This window comes from Tupaia chinensis, unplaced genomic scaffold (genome assembly GCF_000334495.1).
Source record: "Tupaia chinensis unplaced genomic scaffold, TupChi_1.0 Scaffold000292_1, whole genome shotgun sequence".
NCBI lineage: Eukaryota > Metazoa > Chordata > Mammalia > Scandentia > Tupaiidae > Tupaia > Tupaia belangeri.
In genome coordinates, this window is record NW_006159777.1 from 2887010 (window position 1) to 2908824 (window position 21815).

The window sequence follows — 21815 nt, forward strand, 5'->3', positions numbered from 1 at the left end:
CAGAATAAAGACTTTCTGGGCCAGCTGGAGGTGTGGTGGTGAGGGTGGCTGGACTCCACGTGGCCACCTGTACCGTTTGAGTCCTGGACCTGGCAGCTAGAGGAACGTGCCAGACTTGCCGAGAAAAGGATAGAGAAGGGACTGCAACATGGCCATTGTCTCGGGGGAGCCGTGGCTTTCTCACTCTCCCACTCTGGCTCTGGCTCTCTCTGGCAAGCGTACATGCCTTATAGCAAATTAAAAGAAAAATCTTTCTGAAGTCCCTGGTAAAAAACAATAGAATACTTGTGAGGCCAGCAGATGGCATAGCCGTTCTGTTGTTGGACTCCCACGTGGCCGAACGTGGTCTGAGTACCAGACACTTGTGCACGAGTGCCCCAGATCCTGGAGGAAGAATGGAGGAGAGGGATTGTGGGGTCTCCATCCCCCCAGGGGGATTTCTCACTTCCCCTCTCACTGTCTCTGTCTTGTTCTCTCTCTGGTGAGCACATACACCATAAGGCTAAACCTCTAAAACACCAGAAAAGAGTATTTGTTAAGTAGGTGAATGGAAGAATAAAGCATGATCTGATTAACTTTGTACACTTCCCAGACACATCTTCTAAAAAACGTTTTCACGACCTGAGTTTCTCTCTCTCTTTTTTATGTCAGATAGCAAATGAGAGAGAGAACCGCCCGTGGGCCCGGCCAGCTGCGATCCTTTCTCCTCCATTCTCCGTCTCCTCCGGGTCTTGGGCTGAGTATTCCTTATCCAAAATGCTCGTGACCAGAAATGGCTTGGATATTGGACATTTTTGGGTTTGGGAATATGTCCGTGTACAACATGAGATATCTTAGAGATGGCACCCGAGTGTAGACGTGAAATCCGTGCGTGCGTGGTGTGCTCCTGTGATACACAGCTCGAAAGTAACTCTACACAGCATGGCTGGACCGCCACCTGGCCCACGTCAGTGGAATTTTCTGTCTGTGGCACCATGGCGGCACGCATCTTGTTTCAGACTTCGGAGCATGTCAGTGTTGGGCTTTTGGATTAGAGATGCTTAGCCTGTCATAAAACAAGAAAATCCTTTGAACTGAGCCACATCTGTTGGGGAGAGCATGAGGTGGGGCGAGGGAAGAAGAAGTCTGGACTCTCTCTAAGCCGCCAGCCCCAGGAACGCCCTCGGGTGGGCTGCCCTCTCCTGTCCGCATTCCTCATGTCGGTCCAGAAGCAAGATGCTGTCAGCACTTTGCATCTGTACACTGCTTTTCTTCAGAACGATGGAAGACATCTCCTGGGATATCTAGCGGGGAAAGTGAGGAACTTAGCAAAGTATGTTAGCAAAGGTCGTGTTCCCATGAGAAAAAGAATCAAGGAAAATCGAAACGCAGGAGGCGGTGGGGATCCACAGAGCGGACTCCCATGGGGAACCCTAAAAAGGTGTGTTGCACAACCCTGACTGCTTCTAACCCCATCTCTCATCCCTAGAACAAGAGGCAGAGGAAGGGGACGAGGCAAGAGGCGATTTGGCCCGGGTCGGCGGCCTGGGCGTCCCCCAAAATTTATCCGCTTGGAAATAACCAGCGAGAACGGGGAGAAGAGTGACGATGGGACGCAGGTACTTGGGGAGTGGGAAGAGTGCCTTGGGAAGGCTTCTGGTCCTGCTGTGACAGTTTTACTGTCCGTGAATAAACTGACTCCCATGGACCGGCATGTGGCGTAATGGTTACGGCACTGGACTCCCACGTAGTTGACTGCAGTTCAAGTCCCAGACCCGGCAGCTTGAAACTCACACCAGGTGCATGTGCATGTGTGCCAGAGATCCCAAGAGGAGGAGGGAGGAGAAGGGATTGTGGTGTGGCCATCCCCTCGGGGGGTGATTTCTCGCTTTCTGTCTCCCTGTATCTCTCTCTCTGGCATACACCCTATAGCAGAAGTCTCTTTAAAAAAAGGAAAGAAAGAAAAGGAACTGGCCCTCAGTAGCAAAACCCAGCACATTTTCAAGTGTTACTAATAAGAAGAACCAACTTTGCTGCCCTAAAGAGCTGGAATGGGCCAGAGAGATCAGAGGGGCTTTAACTCACTTGAACAGTTACAGCCACGGAGATAGCCCAGGGTGGCTCTGGCTGTGCACACTGCGTGTAGTTACCTGTGATCGTTAACCCCCGGGGAGGACGAATCTAGTCATCTGACAAGAGCCGCAGCTCCAACCTGAGCGGACAGCCCCCAGCCCTGACGTCTGTCCAGGAGGGGAAGTAATTCCTGGTCCTTGCCCCTTCTAGGACTTGCTGCACTTTCCCACCAAGGAGCAGTTTGATGAGGCAGAGCCAGCTCCTCTGAACGGGCTAGATCAGCCGGAGCAGACCACGATCCCCATCCCTCAGCTGCCACAGGAAGCCCCGTCTTCTCTGGAACACGAGCCGGAGACTCACACTCTGCACCTGCAGCCGCAGCACGAAGCGAGCGTGGTGCCCACCCAGAGCGCCCTGACGGCCGACGACATGCGCAGAGCCAAGCGCATCCGAGTAAGTGGGGCATGGGACCACCGGCCGCCAGGCTACCCCCCCCCACACACACACACACACACCGGCCGGCTCTTTGGTGCTTGTCCCAACTTAGTCATGGTCCCTGTAGGAACCTTGTGTCCGGTCTGCCACAGCTCAGTCGCCAATGCTGGAAGGAAGTGGAACAATTTCTCCAGGTCTGCGTCCTGTGGCAGGCTGGACTGGAGGGTCCTGGCAGATCCACACACTAATGACGCAGATGCCAGAATTTGGGCAGGGCTCAGGCCAGGTAAAGGAGGCAGGGCCCCCGCATCCCCAAGTTCACCGGTTAGAAATGAGGAAATTAGCACATTTACTTGTAGTAAGTATTTAGCTGTGAACCCAGGAGAATCTGTGCCTAACCTTAGCCCCCAGGTATGATGGTTACTCCACGTGGTCATATGCAGTGGCTGAGGGGTTACTGGCAAGTGTGGCTGTTCTCAATGCCAGCTGCCCACGTCCAGTGGGCACTGCAGCTACAGGTCACACCTGTGGTGTCTTGAAATGCTGCTCGAAGCTCAGGAGCCAGTGAGGGTCTCCCCTGTGTGACCTGAGTCGGCATTAGCCCACAGGGCTGTGGGATGTCCTCGACTTCCAGCTCAGATCTCTTCTTCTCTAACTAGTCCCCTGACAGCACTGGAGACTGGCTTAGGGACAGCGGGGGACGCGTGGAGGACAGTGAGGTTGTGGGATAAGGGACTGCTAATGAAAACGATGACTTAGTACCCACGTCCGTGGCAGCTGGACGGGCGTCCGAAGACGGTTACCGGTACATTCCATGTCGGTGAAGGAGGCTCACACAGCTTCCCAGCCCCTACGGTTTCTAGCTGGATGGGCATTTCAGCTCACGCTTACTTGGATAGGCTAGGAGGGACCTGGGGAAGCAGGGTAGTCTGTGCCTTCCTGTTCAAGCCCATTTAGACATTCCCAGCCGTGTGATGGCTCCAAGGGCTCTCTAGGAACTCGGGCTAACCAGCCTTTCCGAGGGTTCTGTCACACTCCGAGCTTCCACCTTGGTGAGCATTATTTTATTTTTATTTTTTTAAAGAGGTTTTTGCTATAGGGCGCGTGCACTTGCCAGGCAGACAGGGAGAGACAGAGAGACAGAAAAGCGAGAAATCACTCCCTGGGGGGATGGCCATGCCGCAATCCCTTCTCCTCCGTTCTCCTCTCGGGATCTTGGGCATGCATGCACACGCGCCCGGCTTGAGTTTAAGCCACCGGGTCCGGGACGCGAACCGTGGTCGACTACGTGGGAGTCCAGTGACATAGCCATTATGCTAACTGCTGGTCCCCTTGGTGTGCATTATTTCCAGCGGGCAGTAAACGTACAAAACCCGGGCCAGCCAGGCAGGGGCCGTGCGTGGACACCCTCCCACCGTCACCCACTCTCTTTCTCGCGTGTACCTCTTTCCTCTGTACAGCTGTCGTTTCTGCTTTGGCCATTCTGGGTTTTCACTGAGCCCAAAGCAGTGCTTGCTAGATGTAGATTTCTCAAGGAAGGAAAGCAAAGCCTGTGTGCCGTGAAGCTGTGGATGTCTGAGTCTGGCCACGGTGTCCTCTCGCGTGCGGTCCCTCGTGTCGGAGCAGAAGCCGTGTGCCTGTGGCTCGGATGACTTAGCCGAGCTGTGTGGGCACTCCCTCTCCCACTTTCTGAGCAGCAGGGCTATGTGCGTTTCTCATCTTTTCTATCCCAGCCGAAGGGAAGCTCCCAGTCCGATCGTAATGCAACTATTTTTCTCTCCTCCAACGCTGCCGGCTCAGTGGGAGCTGCAGGTAGGTATCTCCCGAGTCCGCGATGCAGTGTGGTTGCAGTGTGGCCTGCGCGTGCCAGGTCCTGGTGGAGGCCACAGCCGGGTCGCTGCAGTAAAGGCCACGTGGTGAATAATGGGAGTGGGTGTGCCCACAGGTCAGTGAGTGAGCTGCAAGGCCCCTTCCTGCTCTGGACAGCTGGAGCGGCTTCGCGCGGGGTAGTGGGGTGCTGTCTGGGCCTCGCCCTCAGCCTCACTCGGCAGTCAGCACTGACGGAAGGTGCTCCGCAGGTCGGTGTCTCACACATAGCCCACAACTGTGCAGCCGGGCGGAGTTACACGTGTAGTCCACACCCGTGCAGCAGGTCGGTGTCTCACACATAGCCCACAACTGTGCAGCCGGGCGGAGTTACACGTGTAGTCCACACCCATGCAGCCGGACGGAGTTACACGCGTAGCCCACACCTGTGTGGCAGGTTGGTGTCTCACACATAGCCCACAACTGTGTGGCTGGACGGAGTTACACACGTCCACACCTGTGCGGCTGGACGGAGTTACGTGCATAACCCACAACTGTGCGGCCAGACAGAGTTACACATGTAGCCCATGCCTGTGCAGCAGGTTGGTGTCTCACACATAGCCCACAACTGTGTGGCCGGACGGAATTACACACATAGTCCACACCTGCGCAGCAGGTCGGTGTTACATGCATAGCCCACAACTGTGCGGCCAGACAGAGTTACACGCGTAGCCCACAACTGAGCGGCCAGACAGAGTTACACGCGTAGCCCACAACTGTGTGGCCAGACAGAGTTATACGCGTAGCCCACGCCTGTGCGGCAGGTCGGTGTCACATGCGTAGCCCACAACTGTGCGACCGGATGGAGTTACACGCATAGCCCATGCCTGTGTGGTGGGTCGGTGTCACACGCCTAGCCCACAACCGTGCAGCAGCTGGGGTGGTGAAAGGCTGAAGGAGGAGGAATCAGGGCACAGTACCTGGGAGAGGTGAGATGGAGTCTGGTCCTTGAGACCCAGGAGGAAGGTAGACCCTTCTAGAGGAGGGTGGCCATAGACGAGGGCCTCACGCAGGAAGGCGCCTGTAACGGTTATGGGCAAAGACTAGCCTGGCCCCTGCATGGGGTGCCAGCTGCAGGACAGTGGGGTGTGGTGTGGTGGGCAGGGCTCACTCACTGAAGTCTTCGAAAGCTGAGCAGAAAATAGGACAAAGGAAAGTTGCTGACAAAAAAGAACCTCCACAAAATAATGAGCAAACGTGATGTTTTTGTTCCCTTTTAGTGTCAGGATCCAAATGGTATGAAATGGATGAATAATTTAGGTTCCTTTCACTGTTAATATCGAACTTCAGAACGTTTATGGGCTTTGTCTGCAAGGCACGTGCCGTCTGTTAGCTCAATCCCACGTGAGCTGACTCCGTGTCTCGGAGCTGAGTACGACACAGTTGGGAGTCTGCAGAGTAGCTGGTGTGCACGTGCGTGGCGTGGTGACTGATGGGCTCCCAGGGCAGAGCCTGAGTGGGCCCGTGTGCCGGCCCCGCCTGTTTCCCCGGCTTGTACACATGTCCCTGTCGTGGCTCTGAGCTACGCAGCACGCCTACAAGTGGTCTGGGTGGGGCCAGCCCCGGCACCCAGCCCTCGCAGCAGGCGGTCCACAGCAGAGTCATCAGGGCAGAGAAAGAGGCTCTGCAGCACTTGGACGGTGTTCCAGGCTCCATGAAAGTAAGAAGACGCCAGGGTTTGTCGGCAGGACCGGGAAGGTGGAGCCGGGTGGCTGCACAGTCTAAACCCGTATCCAGAGGGCCTCAGGCTTACCGGGAGAGACAGGAGACTGAATGGCATCCCACAACCAAAACAAGGCTCTGGATTTGGTGCTGCGGGACTCGAGTCCTTGGCAGGACCCAGCTCAGCTGTGTGCGTCGGGTCCGTTCTGGAGACGGCCCTGCACAGGCACGGGCGGTCCTTCCGTGGCCAAGTGCTTGAGGCCTTGGCTCTGGGCCGGAGCCGCCCCTGGTTATCTGCAGTATCTCTGAAGTGCTGGAGGGGACCAATGATAAGGGCATCTGGGTAACTGAGTGCTTCCAGACCGAGTAAAGATCGGGCGTGGGGAGTGACGCAGCTCGCGGCTGCCCCGGGGAGCTCTGGCCTCAGCCGTCTCTGCAGAGGCAGTGAAAAGGCCTTCCGATGCTTTGCGTGGGATTCGTGTGGAATGTATTTCGCTCACTCTCAAACACCAGCAGCACTTGCTCTGAGTAAGGGCTTACGAAGGGATCGATCAGTAGGGGAAGGAGGAGGAAATACCGCGGCCCGCGAAGCAGCGCTGTCGGTCAGGAAGACCGCAGACCTGCCTGCCTGGGAGAGGTGGGCGGGCGGACCTGGAAGTCTCTCCCTGCCCTGTTGCGTAGTAGCTGTTCCGAGGTGTCACAAAATCAAAAGTAGTTATTTCGCTTTCCCGCCAAGCGGTCGTTTCACATTGAATTCAGTTCAGAAGCTGCCGCTCTTGGTAATTTGAAAGTAATAGTTGTAGCCTCCTCGCTGGGCTTTCTTCATCGCCCCGATGCTGCGTTAAGATCTCCAGGCCCTGCAGGCACCCATCCCCGATGGCGCCCTGGGCAGGATGAGCTTCGCTGAGGGCTTTCCCCTCTCAGAGCTACCTAGCGCTCCCCTTCCGTGTTCTGCGGAATGGACGGGTGAGTCTCCTTTACATGAAACTGCTACGCCGACCGTGGGCTCTCCGGGCGGAGGCTGCTCCGTGGGTTTGCACACCCATGCCGTGGCACTAGCGTGGCCTGCACCATTGCACACTTTCACAAGGTGACTGATGAGCGTTAGGAGTGCCACCTGGGACTGAGAAAGAGGAAATGGCCGGTCTGGGCAGGGAGCAAGCTGCACGCCTCGCCTCGTTCACGGCATTCTGGCCAGCAGCCCTGCCAGCTCCTGGGGAACCCGTCCCTGCAGAGGACGTAGGAGGCCACAGCATGCTTACACTCCGTTCAGGACACGTGCCGAGGGATGGCGCTCACGAACAAACGCACGCACACAGCGGAATCCTCGTTTCCGTCACAGCTCTTTCTCTTCCCATGAGATCTGTAAGTCACACAGCATCGCATTTACTCTTAAAGTGACTTCTCGAGTATTCCCCAAGTTGTCCAACCGCACGACTCTCTAATCCAGAGCGTTTTTACCACCCCCGGCAGAGCCTCGTCTCTGGTTCCTTCCTACCTGCTTCGGGCAGGCTTACCCTTCAGTTCTCTCTTTTTCTTACTTGCCGGAGGGTCATGCATGTGCCAGACAGAGGCAGAGACACAGAGGGAGGGAGCGGGAGAAGGCGCTTCTCGATGGTGCGTTCATGCCGTGACCCTTCTCTGCTTCTCCATCCTGTTGGGATTTTAGGCACACACGCACATGTGCCTGGTGTGTTTTTCGAGTCCCTGGGTCCGGGATTTGAACCATGTAGTTAGCCATGTGGGATCTTACTCCCTTAACCACTAGGCCACAGAATCTGTCCTACTATTCAGTTCTTTTTATCACCTTTTTTTTTTTTTTTTTGCTAAACATTGACTCAAGCTTCAGATTCTTTTCTGAAGGGCTTTGAACAAATGCCATTTAACTGGCTTGTGCCCACCTCCTCCAGGCTCGTGTGACTTTACCTAGGTCTTCTGTGTTATTGTGTCCCCCGGACCTGCTTGTTTGTACAAGTCTTCTATTGGGAATGCTGAATGTTACTTGAGTCTTTTTGAAGGAAAACACCTCCACATAGACGTAGCATGAAAAAGCACACAGAAAAGTTTGTAAGCCAAGCTTCTCTGGGGACACTTGGTTTTCAGTGTCTTCACTGGAAGTCTTCCGGCTGTGTTTCCGTGGGTGCGGAGGCCTCCCTCTGGCCGAGAAGTGTGGCCCGGCTCTGCCCCTCCCTCGCTGAGCAGCGGCCCTGTGCTCTCTTGCAGAACGCAGCGCTCCAGCACCTGTTCATCCGGAAGTCCTTCCGGCCCTTCAAGTGCTTGCAGTGCGGGAAGGCCTTCCGCGAGAAGGACAAGCTGGACCAGCACTTACGCTTCCACGGACGGGAGGGGAGCTGCCCGCTGACCTGCGACCTCTGCAACAAAGGCTTTATCAGCAGCGCCTCCTTGGAGGGTCACATGAGGCTGCACTCGGACCAGAAGACCTACTCGTGCATTTTCTGCCCAGAGTCCTTTGACCGCCTGGATCTGCTGAAAGACCACGTGGCTGTTCACATCAGCGACGGCTACTTCACCTGCCCGACTTGCAAGAAACGGTTCCCGGATTTTATCCAGGTGAGTGCTTCCGTCCTTCTTTCCATCAGAGAAACCTGGAGATTTGGAAAACCCACACTACCCAGTGCCTATGGTTGTCCCTTCTTCAAAACAGCTTTGCGGGGAACCAGCAGTTAGCGTAATGGCTATGTCACTGGACTCCCACATAGTCGACCATGGTATGTGTCCTGGACCCGGTGGCTTAAAACTCATGCCGGGTGTGTGTGCGTGCGTGCGTGCCCAAGATCCCAACAGGAGAATGGAGGAGAAGGGATTGCGGCGTGACCATCCCCCCTGGGGGGTGATTTCTCGCTTTCTGTCTCTATGTCTCTCCCTGTAAAGAAAAGAAAAAAAACCAGCTTTGCGATTGAGAGTAATACTGGGTCGTCTGACATGACAGATTTTTCGGTTTTTCATGCAAAAATGCATCATGACCTATCCGACCACCCAATGTTTCTTCAGTCAAGCCTCTTGTCCTTCATTGCCAAGGTCAGACAGTGAAACATTTAAGTTATAGTACAAATCTGTAATAAGCCCCCAGACCTGGCTCTATTAAAAAATGAAACAAAACAAGAAACTTTCTTGGGCCAACCAGTGGTGTGGTGGTTAAGGCAGCTGGATCCCACATGGCCGACTATGCAGTTCAAGTCCCAGACCCAGTGGCTTGAAAAGTACGCCAGGTGTGTGTGTATGCTCAGAATCCCGAGAGGGTAATAGAGGAGAGGGGATTGCGGTGTGGCCATCCTCCCCGGGGGGTGCTTTCTCACCTTCCCTGTCTCTCTGTTTTTCTCTAGGGAGTGCACACATCCTATAGCAAACTGAAAAAGATTTCACAAAGACACAGTGAGGGAAAGACCAAAACTCTAACTCCTTGCGGAAAGAGCAAAACTCTCACTCCTTGTCGATACCATCCCATAAGAGAGCCTATAATAAATAGGACCCAGAGGAGCCTGCGCCCGTGGCCGGGTCTGGGAATGTCCCCCATCACCGTGCCCTCCTGTGCTCTGCTCAGGCCAGGGAGTCTGGGAGGAAACAGAGAAAGTTGGTGTTCAGTACGTTTGTGCCACCACCGACTGCCCTGGGCGCGTGTGTTTTTGTTGGAGCAAAATGAATGGAAATAGATCCCCAAACATTTACGATTTCATTTGGACATTGTGATGCTGTATTTATTCTTATTGCCAAAGGGGTACTATCTTATATACTGCCGAGCAAATAATAGCTCTAAATATCTTGTCAAAATACTGTTTTTTAAAAAACTACCCAAACAGAAGGAAACTCGGTTTTAACCCTCGTTTGCTAGTGCTGAGTACCATGGAGATTTCCTCACTTCACACAACTAGAAAGGTCGCTGCAAGGCAGGTTTTAGTGGCAAAAGCAGCTCCGGAAGTAACGATGCAGCTGTGTTGTAGGGAGGCTGCTCTGCCCCTCACGTGGCCTCCGTCCGCTGCCCGCTCCGCGCGGACCGTCCTGCTTTCTGTCGGGAGGGAGTAGGTGCCCGTTACGGAGCAGTCCCCGCTGTGTCCGTGTGGTGTGTTGTCATAAGCCAGCGTGGTCTGCCCCGTCTGATCGTGCCTCTAACCCTTCCGAGTCTGATTTTATAGGGAAATGTAAAAGGGTCAGATCCTAAAAGGGGCTAAATTATTCTGTACATGTTGAAGAAAGAAAAAAAAAGAGGAAGAAGGTTTTTTTTCTCTGCTTATAGATACTTAGCTGGATTCATTTAAACTCAAAGGAGCTCTGTTTTAACCTAAAAAAAAAAAAGAGAGAAAAATGGGCCCCAAGTGTTCAGAGCTTTGGGCAAGAAAACACTCCTTCCACCCTTCATTGGCGTTCCCGCTACCTTTTCAGTTGCTCGGTGACAGGGACAGCCTGCCATTGAGGCCCTTGTCACACCCTATTGGCGACCACAGCCAGGCTGAGAAAACTGTGGCCGTGCGTTGGGCTCCCTCTAGCGGCGAGAGGCCGCATTTGGCCATTCCCTTTGGCCCCGAGCGCCCTGAGCTTTCTTGTCCTTTCTCCCCCAGGTGAAAAAACATGTGCGCAGCTTCCACTCGGAAAAGATCTACCAGTGCACGGAGTGTGACAAGGCCTTCTGCCGCCCCGACAAGCTGCGGCTGCACATGCTCCGGCATTCGGACCGCAAAGACTTCCTATGTTCCACCTGCGGGAAGCAGTTTAAGGTAGGACCGCAGACATAAGCCCAGAATCCGTGGGGTAAGCCTGTCGGTGCAGTTCATGGCTTATCGCTGGGAGAACCAGACTCCAGAGCACTTTGGGCCTCGGGTTTGGCCTAGTTATAAAATTAAGAGAAAAAACTTACCTTTCTTCATTTCTCAAAATAGTTCATTGAAAACCCAGAGTTTTAATGTACCTTTTTTGTGGAGAGTATTTTTGCTACAGAGTGCAGGTGCTTGACAGAGAGACAGAAAGAGACAGTGACAGGAAGTGAGAAGTCGCCTACCCCCCACCCCGGAGTGATGGCCACACCACAGTCCCTTCTCCTCTCGAAAATTTTAGGCACATAAGCACATGCGTCTGGTGTGAGTTTTACGCCGCTGGGTCCGGGACTCAAACCACGGTCGACTGCATGAGCGTCTGGCAACATAACCATTATGCTACCTGCTGGTTTCTACATTGCATCTCTTAAAAGAACCCAAATGTATTAGGACAGTAGAAATAAATTATTCCTGAGGCATTCCCAAGAGATCAATGCATTTACTTACCATTCAAATCAAGAGATATTTGTTGAGCACTTATTAAGCCTAAGAGCCTGTAGCCCCCACAAGCAGTGAGACTTACCCAGCAGAAGAGGGATCTAAAGACCCTTGAGGGGGCTGAGACCACTTTGGAGAATGTTAAAGACTTCAAAATTAGAGTTAAAAAATTATAAGTACCAGTAATCTGCCTGGAATTTAGAAGAAGCCAAGAAAAAACCTGAGGAAAACTCAGAGGTAACAGTTAAAAAATAAGAAAACAAAAAAATGTGCTTTTTGGAAATCAGTTGATTCTGCAAATACGTTAGCGAATATGTTTGTGGGTTACGCTGTCGTAGGAACTAGAACAGAATCAGAAGTGAGTTTGGGAGGAGAAAATTGATGGGTTTTTTAGAGGGAGACATTAGAGAGAGACAGTAATTTTTTTTTCTTTTTTTAAATAATTATTTAATTTTATTTATTCACTCATTTATTTTAATTTGACCAGAGAGACACAGAGGAGGAAAGAGAGAGAGGGAAAGTGAGAAAGGAAGCCACCAGATCCAAGACTTGAACCGTGGTCGGCCATGTGGGAGTGTCCAGCACCTTAACCACCATGCCACCTGCTGGTCCCGAGACAGTAATTTTTGAAGCGTAGGTTTTGCGAGTGCGTCAGACACCTGACCGGATGGCGTTCGCATCCAGCAATACCATTTCATTCTGTGAAAAGCTCCAGTGGGAAGGTTAAAAACAGGGCTGATTTTTTCTGTTTCCTAATTTGGATTTTTTTTAGGATTTATAGCTGAAGGGGTCCCTCTCTTGTGATGTTCTTTGCCCAGCCGTCCAACTTACCTATTTCACAATTTTCGTTTGCTTTGCTTTGCCCTTTTTTTTTTCAATTTATTTATTTGCATTCATTCACTGTACATCATTACAGCATACAAAATGAGATTTTCCATCCAGAGTGCACTGCAAATTGTCTCAATCAAGCACATCAACAAACATGTTATTGTCAGAAAATGAACATCAACAAACATGTTATTGTCAGCAAATGATCTTCCATTTCTTGTTTTCTGTATGTTTTGCTTTTCTCCCCCCCATCCTTGATTCCCTATCTCTTACCCTCTGCCATCTCCCACTCTCCTCCCACACTGTCTCTGGTATCTATGTTTGCTTTCTATACTGTTTTCCCCCCACATTTTATTGAATCACCAAAGACCCTAATCAATCCAAATACCCTCCTAGCAAACACAGGTGACACACACATTTCCATGGACACAAGTCTAACTTTACCATCCTATAAAGTGGCACCTAGCTGGGGCTACGTATCCTACTGCTTTGCCCTTCTTTATTGCCAGAGGTCATGTGTACTTGCCGGAAAGAGACAGAGAGACAGAGGGAGGGAGAAAGCACCCCCCCTCCGCGGGTCACCCCTTCCTCCATTTCTCCATCCTGCTGGGATCTGAGCACGAGCGGACACGTGCACACATGCCGGGCGTGTTTTTCAAGCCACCAGGGCCGGAGGTGGAGTGATCAGCCGTGTGGGGTCTGGCTCCCCTAACCACTCAGCTTTGGCACTGGCCCTCAACGTGTTTTGATGACTTTGTGCCACGTTTCATTTTAACACCTAGGGATGAGAAAGAAAGAAAGAAAGAAAGAAAGAAAGAAAGAAAGAAAGAAAGAAAGAAAGAAAGAAAGAAAGAAAGAAAGAAAGAAAAGAAAGCCACCTTTTACTGCTTTTCTTCCCTGTGCTTTGACCCAGCATGTAAGGCAGGGTGCAGTTGGGGAAGGAGAACCGAGAGGGTTATAGCCCGAGGGAGTGTCCACGGGGACAGAGCGCTCAGCTGTAGACGATGGAGAAGCAAGGAGGGTCTGAAAGGAGAAGCTGGGGACCAGCTCTGAAGCCCTGGGCTGGGTGGGCACATGGGACCTTCCCTAGGAACCAGAGCCCAGGCACCCACCTGCGGGTGGGCCGTGAGAGCGGCTGTGGCCCATGGTGGAGGTGGAGTTTGCCTGCAGGGCGGGGAGGGGGCGCATCAGCCACCCACTCCACTGTCCCCTCAGATGTGCCTTTCTCTTGGACTAACCCTAACTGGGAGGGGACACCAATGACATGTAGTCAGGCGAGATGGCCCCACCCGCTGCCCCCCGCAGTGCGTTCCTCCTGACTGTAGAGGGTAACTTTCTGGAGAGCAGACCTGAGGTTGTAGCCTTTGGGGACTAGCTCTCGGTGCAGACAGACCCCAGCCTCGACTGCTCAGACAGTACGATTGGGCTCCGGGTACCCCTGGCCTGTTTCCGCTGTGTTCCCTGGCTGTGCTGAGCCCCGCGGGCTGCCTTACATGAGGCAGGCTGTCTCTCCTTGGGTCTTCGTGTCTGCTCGCCTCCACCCTGCCTTGAAATACGCTTTCAGACTCACACCCCTGAGCCTGGCCGATGTCACACAGGGCACGGTCCCTGAGCAAGGGCTTCTCCTGCAGCTTCCCACGGACCTTGGGCTGGTGACCTGCCCTTGTACTTCTTTCATAAAGGGACTCGAAAGGTCCGCTCAAAAGGGAGATGCAAGTAAAGTATGATTTATTTTGGTGCAAAAAAACCTGAAATCTATGCAGATTCTTTCCATAATACGCATTTTCTCTGAGCTTTTAGGAGGCCCCTCGTACTGGAGTCCCACTGCGGCCCTGCTCACCATCCATGGGGGCATGCGTGTAAAGACAGGGTCCGACCTTTGACTCTAAGGCGCTCACACTTCAACAGGGAAATTAGACATCCACACTGAAAGATTAGCATTGATTGGGCTAGGCAGGTGCATGGTGGTTTATGCGGCTAGATCCCATATGCTCAGCTGCCCAGTTCGAGGCCTGGACATGGCAGCGTGAAAAGCATGTTGGGTGAATGTACGCGTGTACCCACAATCCCTACAGGGGAGCAGAGGAGAAGGGGTTGTGGTGTGGCCATCCCCCGGGGGTGAGTTCTCTCTTTCTCTTTGTCTCTGTCTCTCTCTAGTGAGTATACATGCTCTATAGCAAAACTTTTTAAAAAAATTAGTGTTGATTCTATCACAGAGAAAATAATGAAGACCTGTGAGGACAATTAATATGGGTGTAGAATTTCACAGTAGGGGTATTTCTGAAGTCACTGAGGGTGGGGAAGTGTTTGCCAGTTAGAGGGGGGAAGATGAGGAACGAGGGCAGATCGGACGTCCGGGGCAGCAGAGCGGTCAGACCACGGGCCGCGAAGTTCTGGGAGGGGGACTGAGGAGCGGAGAGGCCTGGGGCGAGGCGAAGCGAAGCAGGGAGCTGGAGATGCAGCTGGGCCGCGCTAGCCTCAGGGCAAAGGGCCCTTGGTGTCCTAGACCTAGAGCTGCATCTGTGCCCGGAAGAGGCAGGGGACATGGCCAGGAGGCCCGTATTCCAGCAGATGTTGAGGGAGCGTGAAGGGTGCAGAATCGGGGTTTGAAGCTGGAGAGACGGGAGCGCTCCTGATGCCGAGGGCGGGGCAGGAACCTGGGCAGAGCTGCTGGGTGCCAGCCTGGTGGAGGGCGGAGGTATGCCGGCCCCCCCGCAGCACCACACTGCCCGCGTGACCACCGCACTTGGAGACGAGACGGGCGGGTGCTCAGGGAAGGCAGTGGTCAGTGGGAGAGGGGGAGGCCCGCAAGCCCACCTGCTGCGGAGAGGCATGGGCGCTGCCTGGAGCTGGCCTGGGCCGGACCTCCGCCCCTCGGGAGGCCCTGAGGGACATCCAGGAATGAATGCGCTGGAGGACAGAATGGCTGACAGGCAAGTCCGTGCCCCGACTGCTGTGTTCACAGTGGCTCGAACCTTCGCGGTAGGAACAGGCAAGCCCGCGTCCAGGCGCGGAGTCTCCTGGAGAAGGTTGGCATTTCTGCATTGGTTTTTCTTCAGGGCAGGCTCTGCCACACTCAGCCCTCTGTGGGCCCACACCGGCAGGGGTCACCAGGTCCCCTGCTGCAGAGCTGGGTCCTAGACGGCCTCTCCGTCACGCTGACCTCTATGACGGTTTACCTGAACCGGATGTCCATAGGCAGAGGCTGCTAGTCCTTCAGGTCTCGGGGTCTTGCTGTGGAGACGCGGGAGCCAGTGTCCACATGGCTGCCGGTCGCCTGGCAGAGCTGCCTGTTGTCTCACTGTCCTGAATCTGACCTGGGGCCTCCCCTCTGCAGTCTGTCTTCCCCCGAGGCAGGCTGTCCTTCCTACCTAGTGGTCATGTCCCGTCCGCAGCTCTCGGTGCCCGCAGCTCTCGGTGCCCACGCCTCTGCAGGTCCTGGCCTGCCAGCCGCCAGGCCCCAGGCCCCTGCAGGCGTGTGCGTGCAGTGACTACTAGTTTCTGTGGATATCTTGAACGATCTCTCCTACTAAATGTTTTCTATCCCCCCCTTTTCCAACCCGCTTCCCCAAATAGCGGAAAGACAAGCTGCGGGAACACATGCAAAGGATGCACAACCCCGAGAGGGAGGCCAAGAAGGCCGACCGCATCAGCCGCTCCAAGACATTCAAGCCGCGCATCACGTCCACCGACTATGACAGCTTCACGTTCAAGTGCCGCCTGTGCATGATGGGCTTCCGGCGGCGGGGCATGCTGGTCAGTACCCGCCCGCACCCCGCACTCCCAGCCTTCGGTGGGAGGGGTTGGGACCTGCAGGAGACGGGCGAGGGGCTCCTGTCAGCATTCAGCCCTCCTGCCCTCCCTGACTGCTCTTCTGCGAACTAGGAAGAGGTCTTTTCCTTTTAGTTTTTGAGAGATTTTGGCTGTAGGGCACATGCGCTCGTGGGAGAGACAGAGACTGAGAGACACACCTGGGGGGGATGGCCATGCTGCAGTCCCTTCTCCAGCCTCCTTGGTATTTTGGGCACACATGCACACGTGCCCGAGGAAGACGTCTTTTTCTACGGCTTTTCTTTTCTTTTTTTAAAATTTTTTTGGAGAGGTTTTCGCTATAGGACGCGTGCGCTCGCCAGACAGACAGAAAGCGAGAAATCACCCCCCAGGGGGGATGGCCACACCACAGTCCCTTCTCCTCCATTCTCCTCTCGGGATCTTGGGCACGCACGCACACGCGCCCGGCGTGAGTTTTAAGCCACGGGGTCCGGGATGCGAACCATGGTCGACTACGTGGGAGTCCAGCGACATAGCCATTACGCTAACTGCTGGTCCCTCTGTGGCTTTTCTTTACTGTTTTCTTTGGTGTTCCTGCACATGTTCCTCTTCTTCCTAGCAGTCCCCTTTTCGTGCCCCTCTTTTCTGATGGCGACAGCGAGAGAAGGGGCTTTCTAGCAGTGGGCATGGGGCTGCTGAGCTGAAGGAGCCCTGCGGCCAGCTCTGGCCGCCCACCCCGCCACGCCACTGCCCTTCCGGGACGTGTTTCCTCTGGGGCTGCCCGGTGGCTGAGCGTGTTTCCTAGTCAGAACTAGTTTGCATTCCTCCCGTGTCCTCGGTAAGGCGAGGGCACTCCGTGAGGAAAGACAGGTCTGCTCAGGCCAAGTCACCCAGATGTCACCTCCTTTCCCTGCCGGTCGTTCTTAGTCCAGGACTGTGGGTGGGGTTGGCAGTGACCGCGCGCCACCAGCCCTTGCCGCGTTGCCACCCCCTTCTCTGACAGTGACTGCGAGGCTTTGGTGTCGGGTCCAGTGGAGCTGGTTCTGGCCGAATGCCTGGCCCCAGGGGCCTTGCTTCGCCGTCCAGCCGACCCTGCCCTCTTCCTCACTGTGCTTCGTTTTCACTTCAGGTAAATCACTTATCCAAGCGGCACCCAGACATGAAGATAGAGGAGGTGCCCGAGCTGACGCTCCCCATCATAAAGCCCAACCGCGACTACTTCTGCCAGTACTGTGACAAGGTGGGCAGCCATCGAGACCGTGTGGCACTCGGGGCGTGGCACTGGGAGCTGGCCTGGAGCCAGCTGTGCGCGTGGGGTCCGCAGCCGCTCTTCACAGGTGGTGCCCGCCCTCGGTAGTCTTCCATTCAGACACGGCAGGGCTGGAAAGGCGGCCTCGTTTTAAGCTGAAATCATTTTCTTAAGAGCTCGTTGCCGATTTTTCTTTTTGTGCCTTCTCTCTGGTTTCTGTTACAAAAGAACAAACTGGTATGTGAGTGCATTTAAACTCACTGAGCTCGCAGGAGAGCTCGCCTTGCTTGTCACTTGCTTGTGAAGGAAGGGCAGCTTTGGGCTTCCCGAAGAGGATGATGACAGCCCCTGGCTGCACGGCCCCACTGTTTGCTTCGTGCAGTTACAAAGGAGATAAAGGGCACCTTTGTTGTCCCATCGCGATCCTGTTTCTTTACCTAGAGTAACTGCGTCAGCTTAAAAGTAAGAAATAGTTTAGAAATGGGTCCCCCTGAAGGTACAAGTTGGTATGAAACTTGGTGTCTGGACAAGTATCGGCCCTGGCTGGCAGCACCACCCTGAAGGAGCCCTGCGGCCAGCTCTGGCCGCCCACCCCGCCACGCCACTGCCCTTCCGGGACGTGTTTCCTCTGGGGCTGCCCGGTGGCTGAGCGTGTTTCCTAGTCAGAACTAGTTTGCATTCCTCCCGTGTCCTCGGTAAGGCGAGGGCACTCCGTGAGGAAAGACAGGTCTGCTCAGGCCAAGTCACCCAGATGTCACCTCCTTTCCCTGCCGGTCGTTCTTAGTCCAGGACTGTGGGTGGGGTTGGCAGTGACCGCGCGCCACCAGCCCTTGCCGCGTTGCCACCCCCTTCTCTGACAGTGACTGCGAGGCTTTGGTGTCGGGTCCAGTGGAGCTGGTTCTGGCCGAATGCCTGGCCCCAGGGGCCTTGCTTCGCCGTCCAGCCGACCCTGCCCTCTTCCTCACTGTGCTTCGTTTTCACTTCAGGTAAATCACTTATCCAAGCGGCACCCAGACATGAAGATAGAGGAGGTGCCCGAGCTGACGCTCCCCATCATAAAGCCCAACCGCGACTACTTCTGCCAGTACTGTGACAAGGTGGGCAGCCATCGAGACCGTGTGGCACTCGGGGCGTGGCACTGGGAGCTGGCCTGGAGCCAGCTGTGCGCGTGGGGTCCGCAGCCGCTCTTCACAGGTGGTGCCCGCCCTCGGTAGTCTTCCATTCAGACACGGCAGGGCTGGAAAGGCGGCCTCGTTTTAAGCTGAAATCATTTTCTTAAGAGCTCGTTGCCGATTTTTCTTTTTGTGCCTTCTCTCTGGTTTCTGTTACAAAAGAACAAACTGGTATGTGAGTGCATTTAAACTCACTGAGCTCGCAGGAGAGCTCGCCTTGCTTGTCACTTGCTTGTGAAGGAAGGGCAGCTTTGGGCTTCCCGAAGAGGATGATGACAGCCCCTGGCTGCACGGCCCCACTGTTTGCTTCGTGCAGTTACAAAGGAGATAAAGGGCACCTTTGTTGTCCCATCGCGATCCTGTTTCTTTACCTAGAGTAACTGCGTCAGCTTAAAAGTAAGAAATAGTTTAGAAATGGGTCCCCCTGAAGGTACAAGTTGGTATGAAACTTGGTGTCTGGACAAGTATCGGCCCTGGCTGGCAGCACCACCGCTCCCGAGGGCGTGTGCAGCTCAGGGAAGCCGTGGCCGCCGCAGCCAGTCCCTCCGTGCAGCCACCTTTGAAACATAGCATGAAGGCGTGTTTACAGGTACCTTCATTGCACCGGGGTACTTCAAGACAGTTGTGAAAAATGAAAATAAGTATGAATTTTTAAAAATGTTTGTTGATTGATGTTTTTGCCATAGGGCACATGCACTCACTGAGGAGAGACAGAGTCGGTGAGAGGGAAGGTGAGGACTCATCCCCCGGGGTGGATGGCCGTGCTGCAGCCTCTTCTCCACTCTCCTCCTGGGATTTTGGGCGTGCACGCACTTGCACCCAGTGTGATTTTCAAGCCATGGGTCTGGGACTCAAACTGCAGTCAACCATGTGGGAGGCCGGCACCTTAACCACCATGCCACCTACTGGTCCCCAAGTATGAGTTCGTTTTGGTGCAAAATACACATTTCCTATGAATTTTTGAAGCCATGTGCACAAATTCAAGGAAGACGCTTCTGTACTTTGTCGTTTTCTTACTCTGACGTACGTCCTCAGGACCCTCCGGCAGGTCCGCTGGCCTGTGGTATTTGGGGCGGCAGGAACCCATCACATTTGCCCGGATGAAACTGTCGATCGTTTGCTTGGGGCACGAAAGTGTCTGCTGCTTTCACGAGTGAGCGTTTGCTCTGCATTGCAGGTTTATAAGAGCGCCAGCAAGCGCAAAGCGCACATCCTGAAGAACCACCCGGGGGCCGAGCTCCCGCCCAGCATCCGGAAGCTCCGCCCTGCAGGACCTGGAGAGCCAGACCCCATGCTGAGCACCCACACGCAGCTGACGGGCACCATCGCCACCCCTCCCGTGTGCTGCCCGCACTGCTCCAAGCAGTACAGCAGCAAGGTGAGGGCGTCTGTGTCCTGAGGCCGCTCCTATGGCTTCTGAGTGGGTGGGGCTACTGGGGTGTTGGCTAGTCCTGTCCACGGTCCCGTGGCAGAGAATGGGGGATCCCGCTGTCTTCCACTGCGCTCCCCTGCGGGGGCCTCCTGTCTGACCACACCTACTTTGTGCGCTGTGTTTAGACGCCCTATGGGGATGCAGATGGTGGTCCTCGCTTCGGTTCTGCTGCCGGGGCTGTGACAAGCTGCTGTGGGCACCCGTGGGCGGGGACAGCGAGGTGCTGGACATCACCTGGCAGGGATGGGATGGGCGGTTTCCTGTGGGTCTCCTTCTCGTTCCCCTTTCATCAGATGGCCCCTGGTAGGGACTCCAGGCAGTCAGCGACACTGGGCTTGAGATAAAGACTTCGGGAAGCTTTAGAGGGTTTACATGGGCGAAAGACTGAGAGTAGCCAATTCTAGAAATTATTCTTGGTTTTTGCCTTAATTTTTTAGACCAAGATGGTCCAACACATTCGAAAGAAGCACCCAGAATATGCCCAGCTCCCGAACGCCATTCAGACGCCGCTGACCACGACTGTGATCAGTGCCACCCCGGCCGTCCTAGCGACCGACAGTACCACCGGGGAGACGGTGGTGGTGAGTGCGGGGCAGGAAGGGCATCCCTCCCTGCGGTGCCGTGGTCTCTTCAGCACCTCGTGGTGGTCCAGGCACCTCTGGCTGCAAGTTACCCAGCAGGCTTTCTCCCCCACACCAGGCGTGGGCCGTGACGCCTCCTGGTCCCTCCCCAGAACTCTGCCTAGAGGGCGCGAGACCTCTCAGCTCTCATTCACGGCAGATGGTCAGCGCCTCTAGGGCGGCTCCGTGGGGTCCGACAGAGCTTGAACTCGGCAGAGATGTGGTGTCGAGACAGACAGAGACAGGGACAGCACTGGGCCCTGCTGGGGAAGCGCGTTAGAGGTCAGGCATAGAGATGGCCGTCGCTGAAGATGGGGAGGGAGGCAGGGTCAGAGTCCACCTGGGCTTCAGAGAGACAGGTGTGGATGCAGAGATAGGAATAAACATACAGAGGTCCAGAGAGAGCCGTCTGGAGGATAGTGACAGAGGTAACAGAGAGAGACTGCTATGGGGTCAGCAGGGTTAAGTGGCATTGGGGGTTAAGGGGGCAGACCCCACACATCCAACATGTGGTTCTAGTCCAGATCCGGTGCCTAGAAAGACATGCGAGGTATGTGCGTGCGTTCCCAGAATCCAGAGAACAAGGAGAAGGGTTGCAGCATGGCCGTGTTCCCCTGGGAGCTTTCTTACTCCCCTCCTCTCACTGTCTCTCTCTGGTGAGCCCATGTGCCGTATAGTAAAAATGGTCAAAAAGAGGGGCCAGCAGGTGGCATGGTGGTTAAGACGCTGGGCACTCCCACGTGGTCAACCGCAGTTTGAGTCCCAGCCCTGGTGACTTGCTTTCTCACTTTCTCTCTCTCTTTCTGGGTCGCTCTCTAGTCAAATTAAAATAAATGAATGAATAAATAAAATTTAAAAAATTAAAAAAGAAAAGAAATAGAAGAAATAGAAATAGAGTCACAGGCACAGAAGGGGAGATGCAGGTGCCGAGGTGGAGGGACACACAGAGATGGATGGCAGAGACGTACTGAGAAAGACGGATGTGGGGATGGAGGGCTCATCTCCCAGACCCTCCCGGTGTCCGGGCCATCCTGCCGGGCTGAGCGGGCTGCGTCATGCTTGTGGCCCCGCAGCGCGGCCCCGGAAGGCAGTGGGGATGGAGTGCCAGCGTCGGTGTCTAACGCGTCCTGTCCGTGTGGCTGTTGCAGACCACAGACCTGCTTACTCAAGCGATGACGGAACTGTCCCAGACCTTGACGACGGACTACCGGACGGCGCAGGGCGACTACCAGCGGCTGCAGTACATCCCCGTGCCCTCGTCGGCGTCCAGCCTGCAGCAGGCCCAGCACATTCAGCTGCAGGTGGTCCAGGTGGCCCCGGTACGCCCTCCCTGCCCTCCTCAGACCTCGCAGGCCCCCTCCGCTGAGCCAGCGTGGAGCCAGCGTGGAGCCAGCTCTACAGACGCTCCCTGTTCCCAGGGCCGCAGTGGCTGGGCGCCCGCCCGCCCCCCGGCGGGGGGGCGGC

General features: G+C 54.9%; 1 protein-coding gene across 1 annotated transcript in view; it reads left to right on the forward strand.

The window, feature by feature from the left end:
- Nucleotides 1-21815, forward strand: part of PRDM10 (PR/SET domain 10) — a gene marked incomplete in the record, with an annotated part of 96385 nt that overhangs the window by 54723 nt on the left and 19847 nt on the right. The window contains 10 exon segments of the mRNA XM_014588650.2: nt 1469-1598; nt 2263-2505; nt 8239-8586; nt 10590-10745; nt 15684-15863; nt 17008-17118; nt 18114-18224; nt 19477-19677; nt 20169-20312; nt 21500-21670. Coding sequence (XP_014444136.1) covers nt 1469-1598; nt 2263-2505; nt 8239-8586; nt 10590-10745; nt 15684-15863; nt 17008-17118; nt 18114-18224; nt 19477-19677; nt 20169-20312; nt 21500-21670 — 1795 coding nt within the window.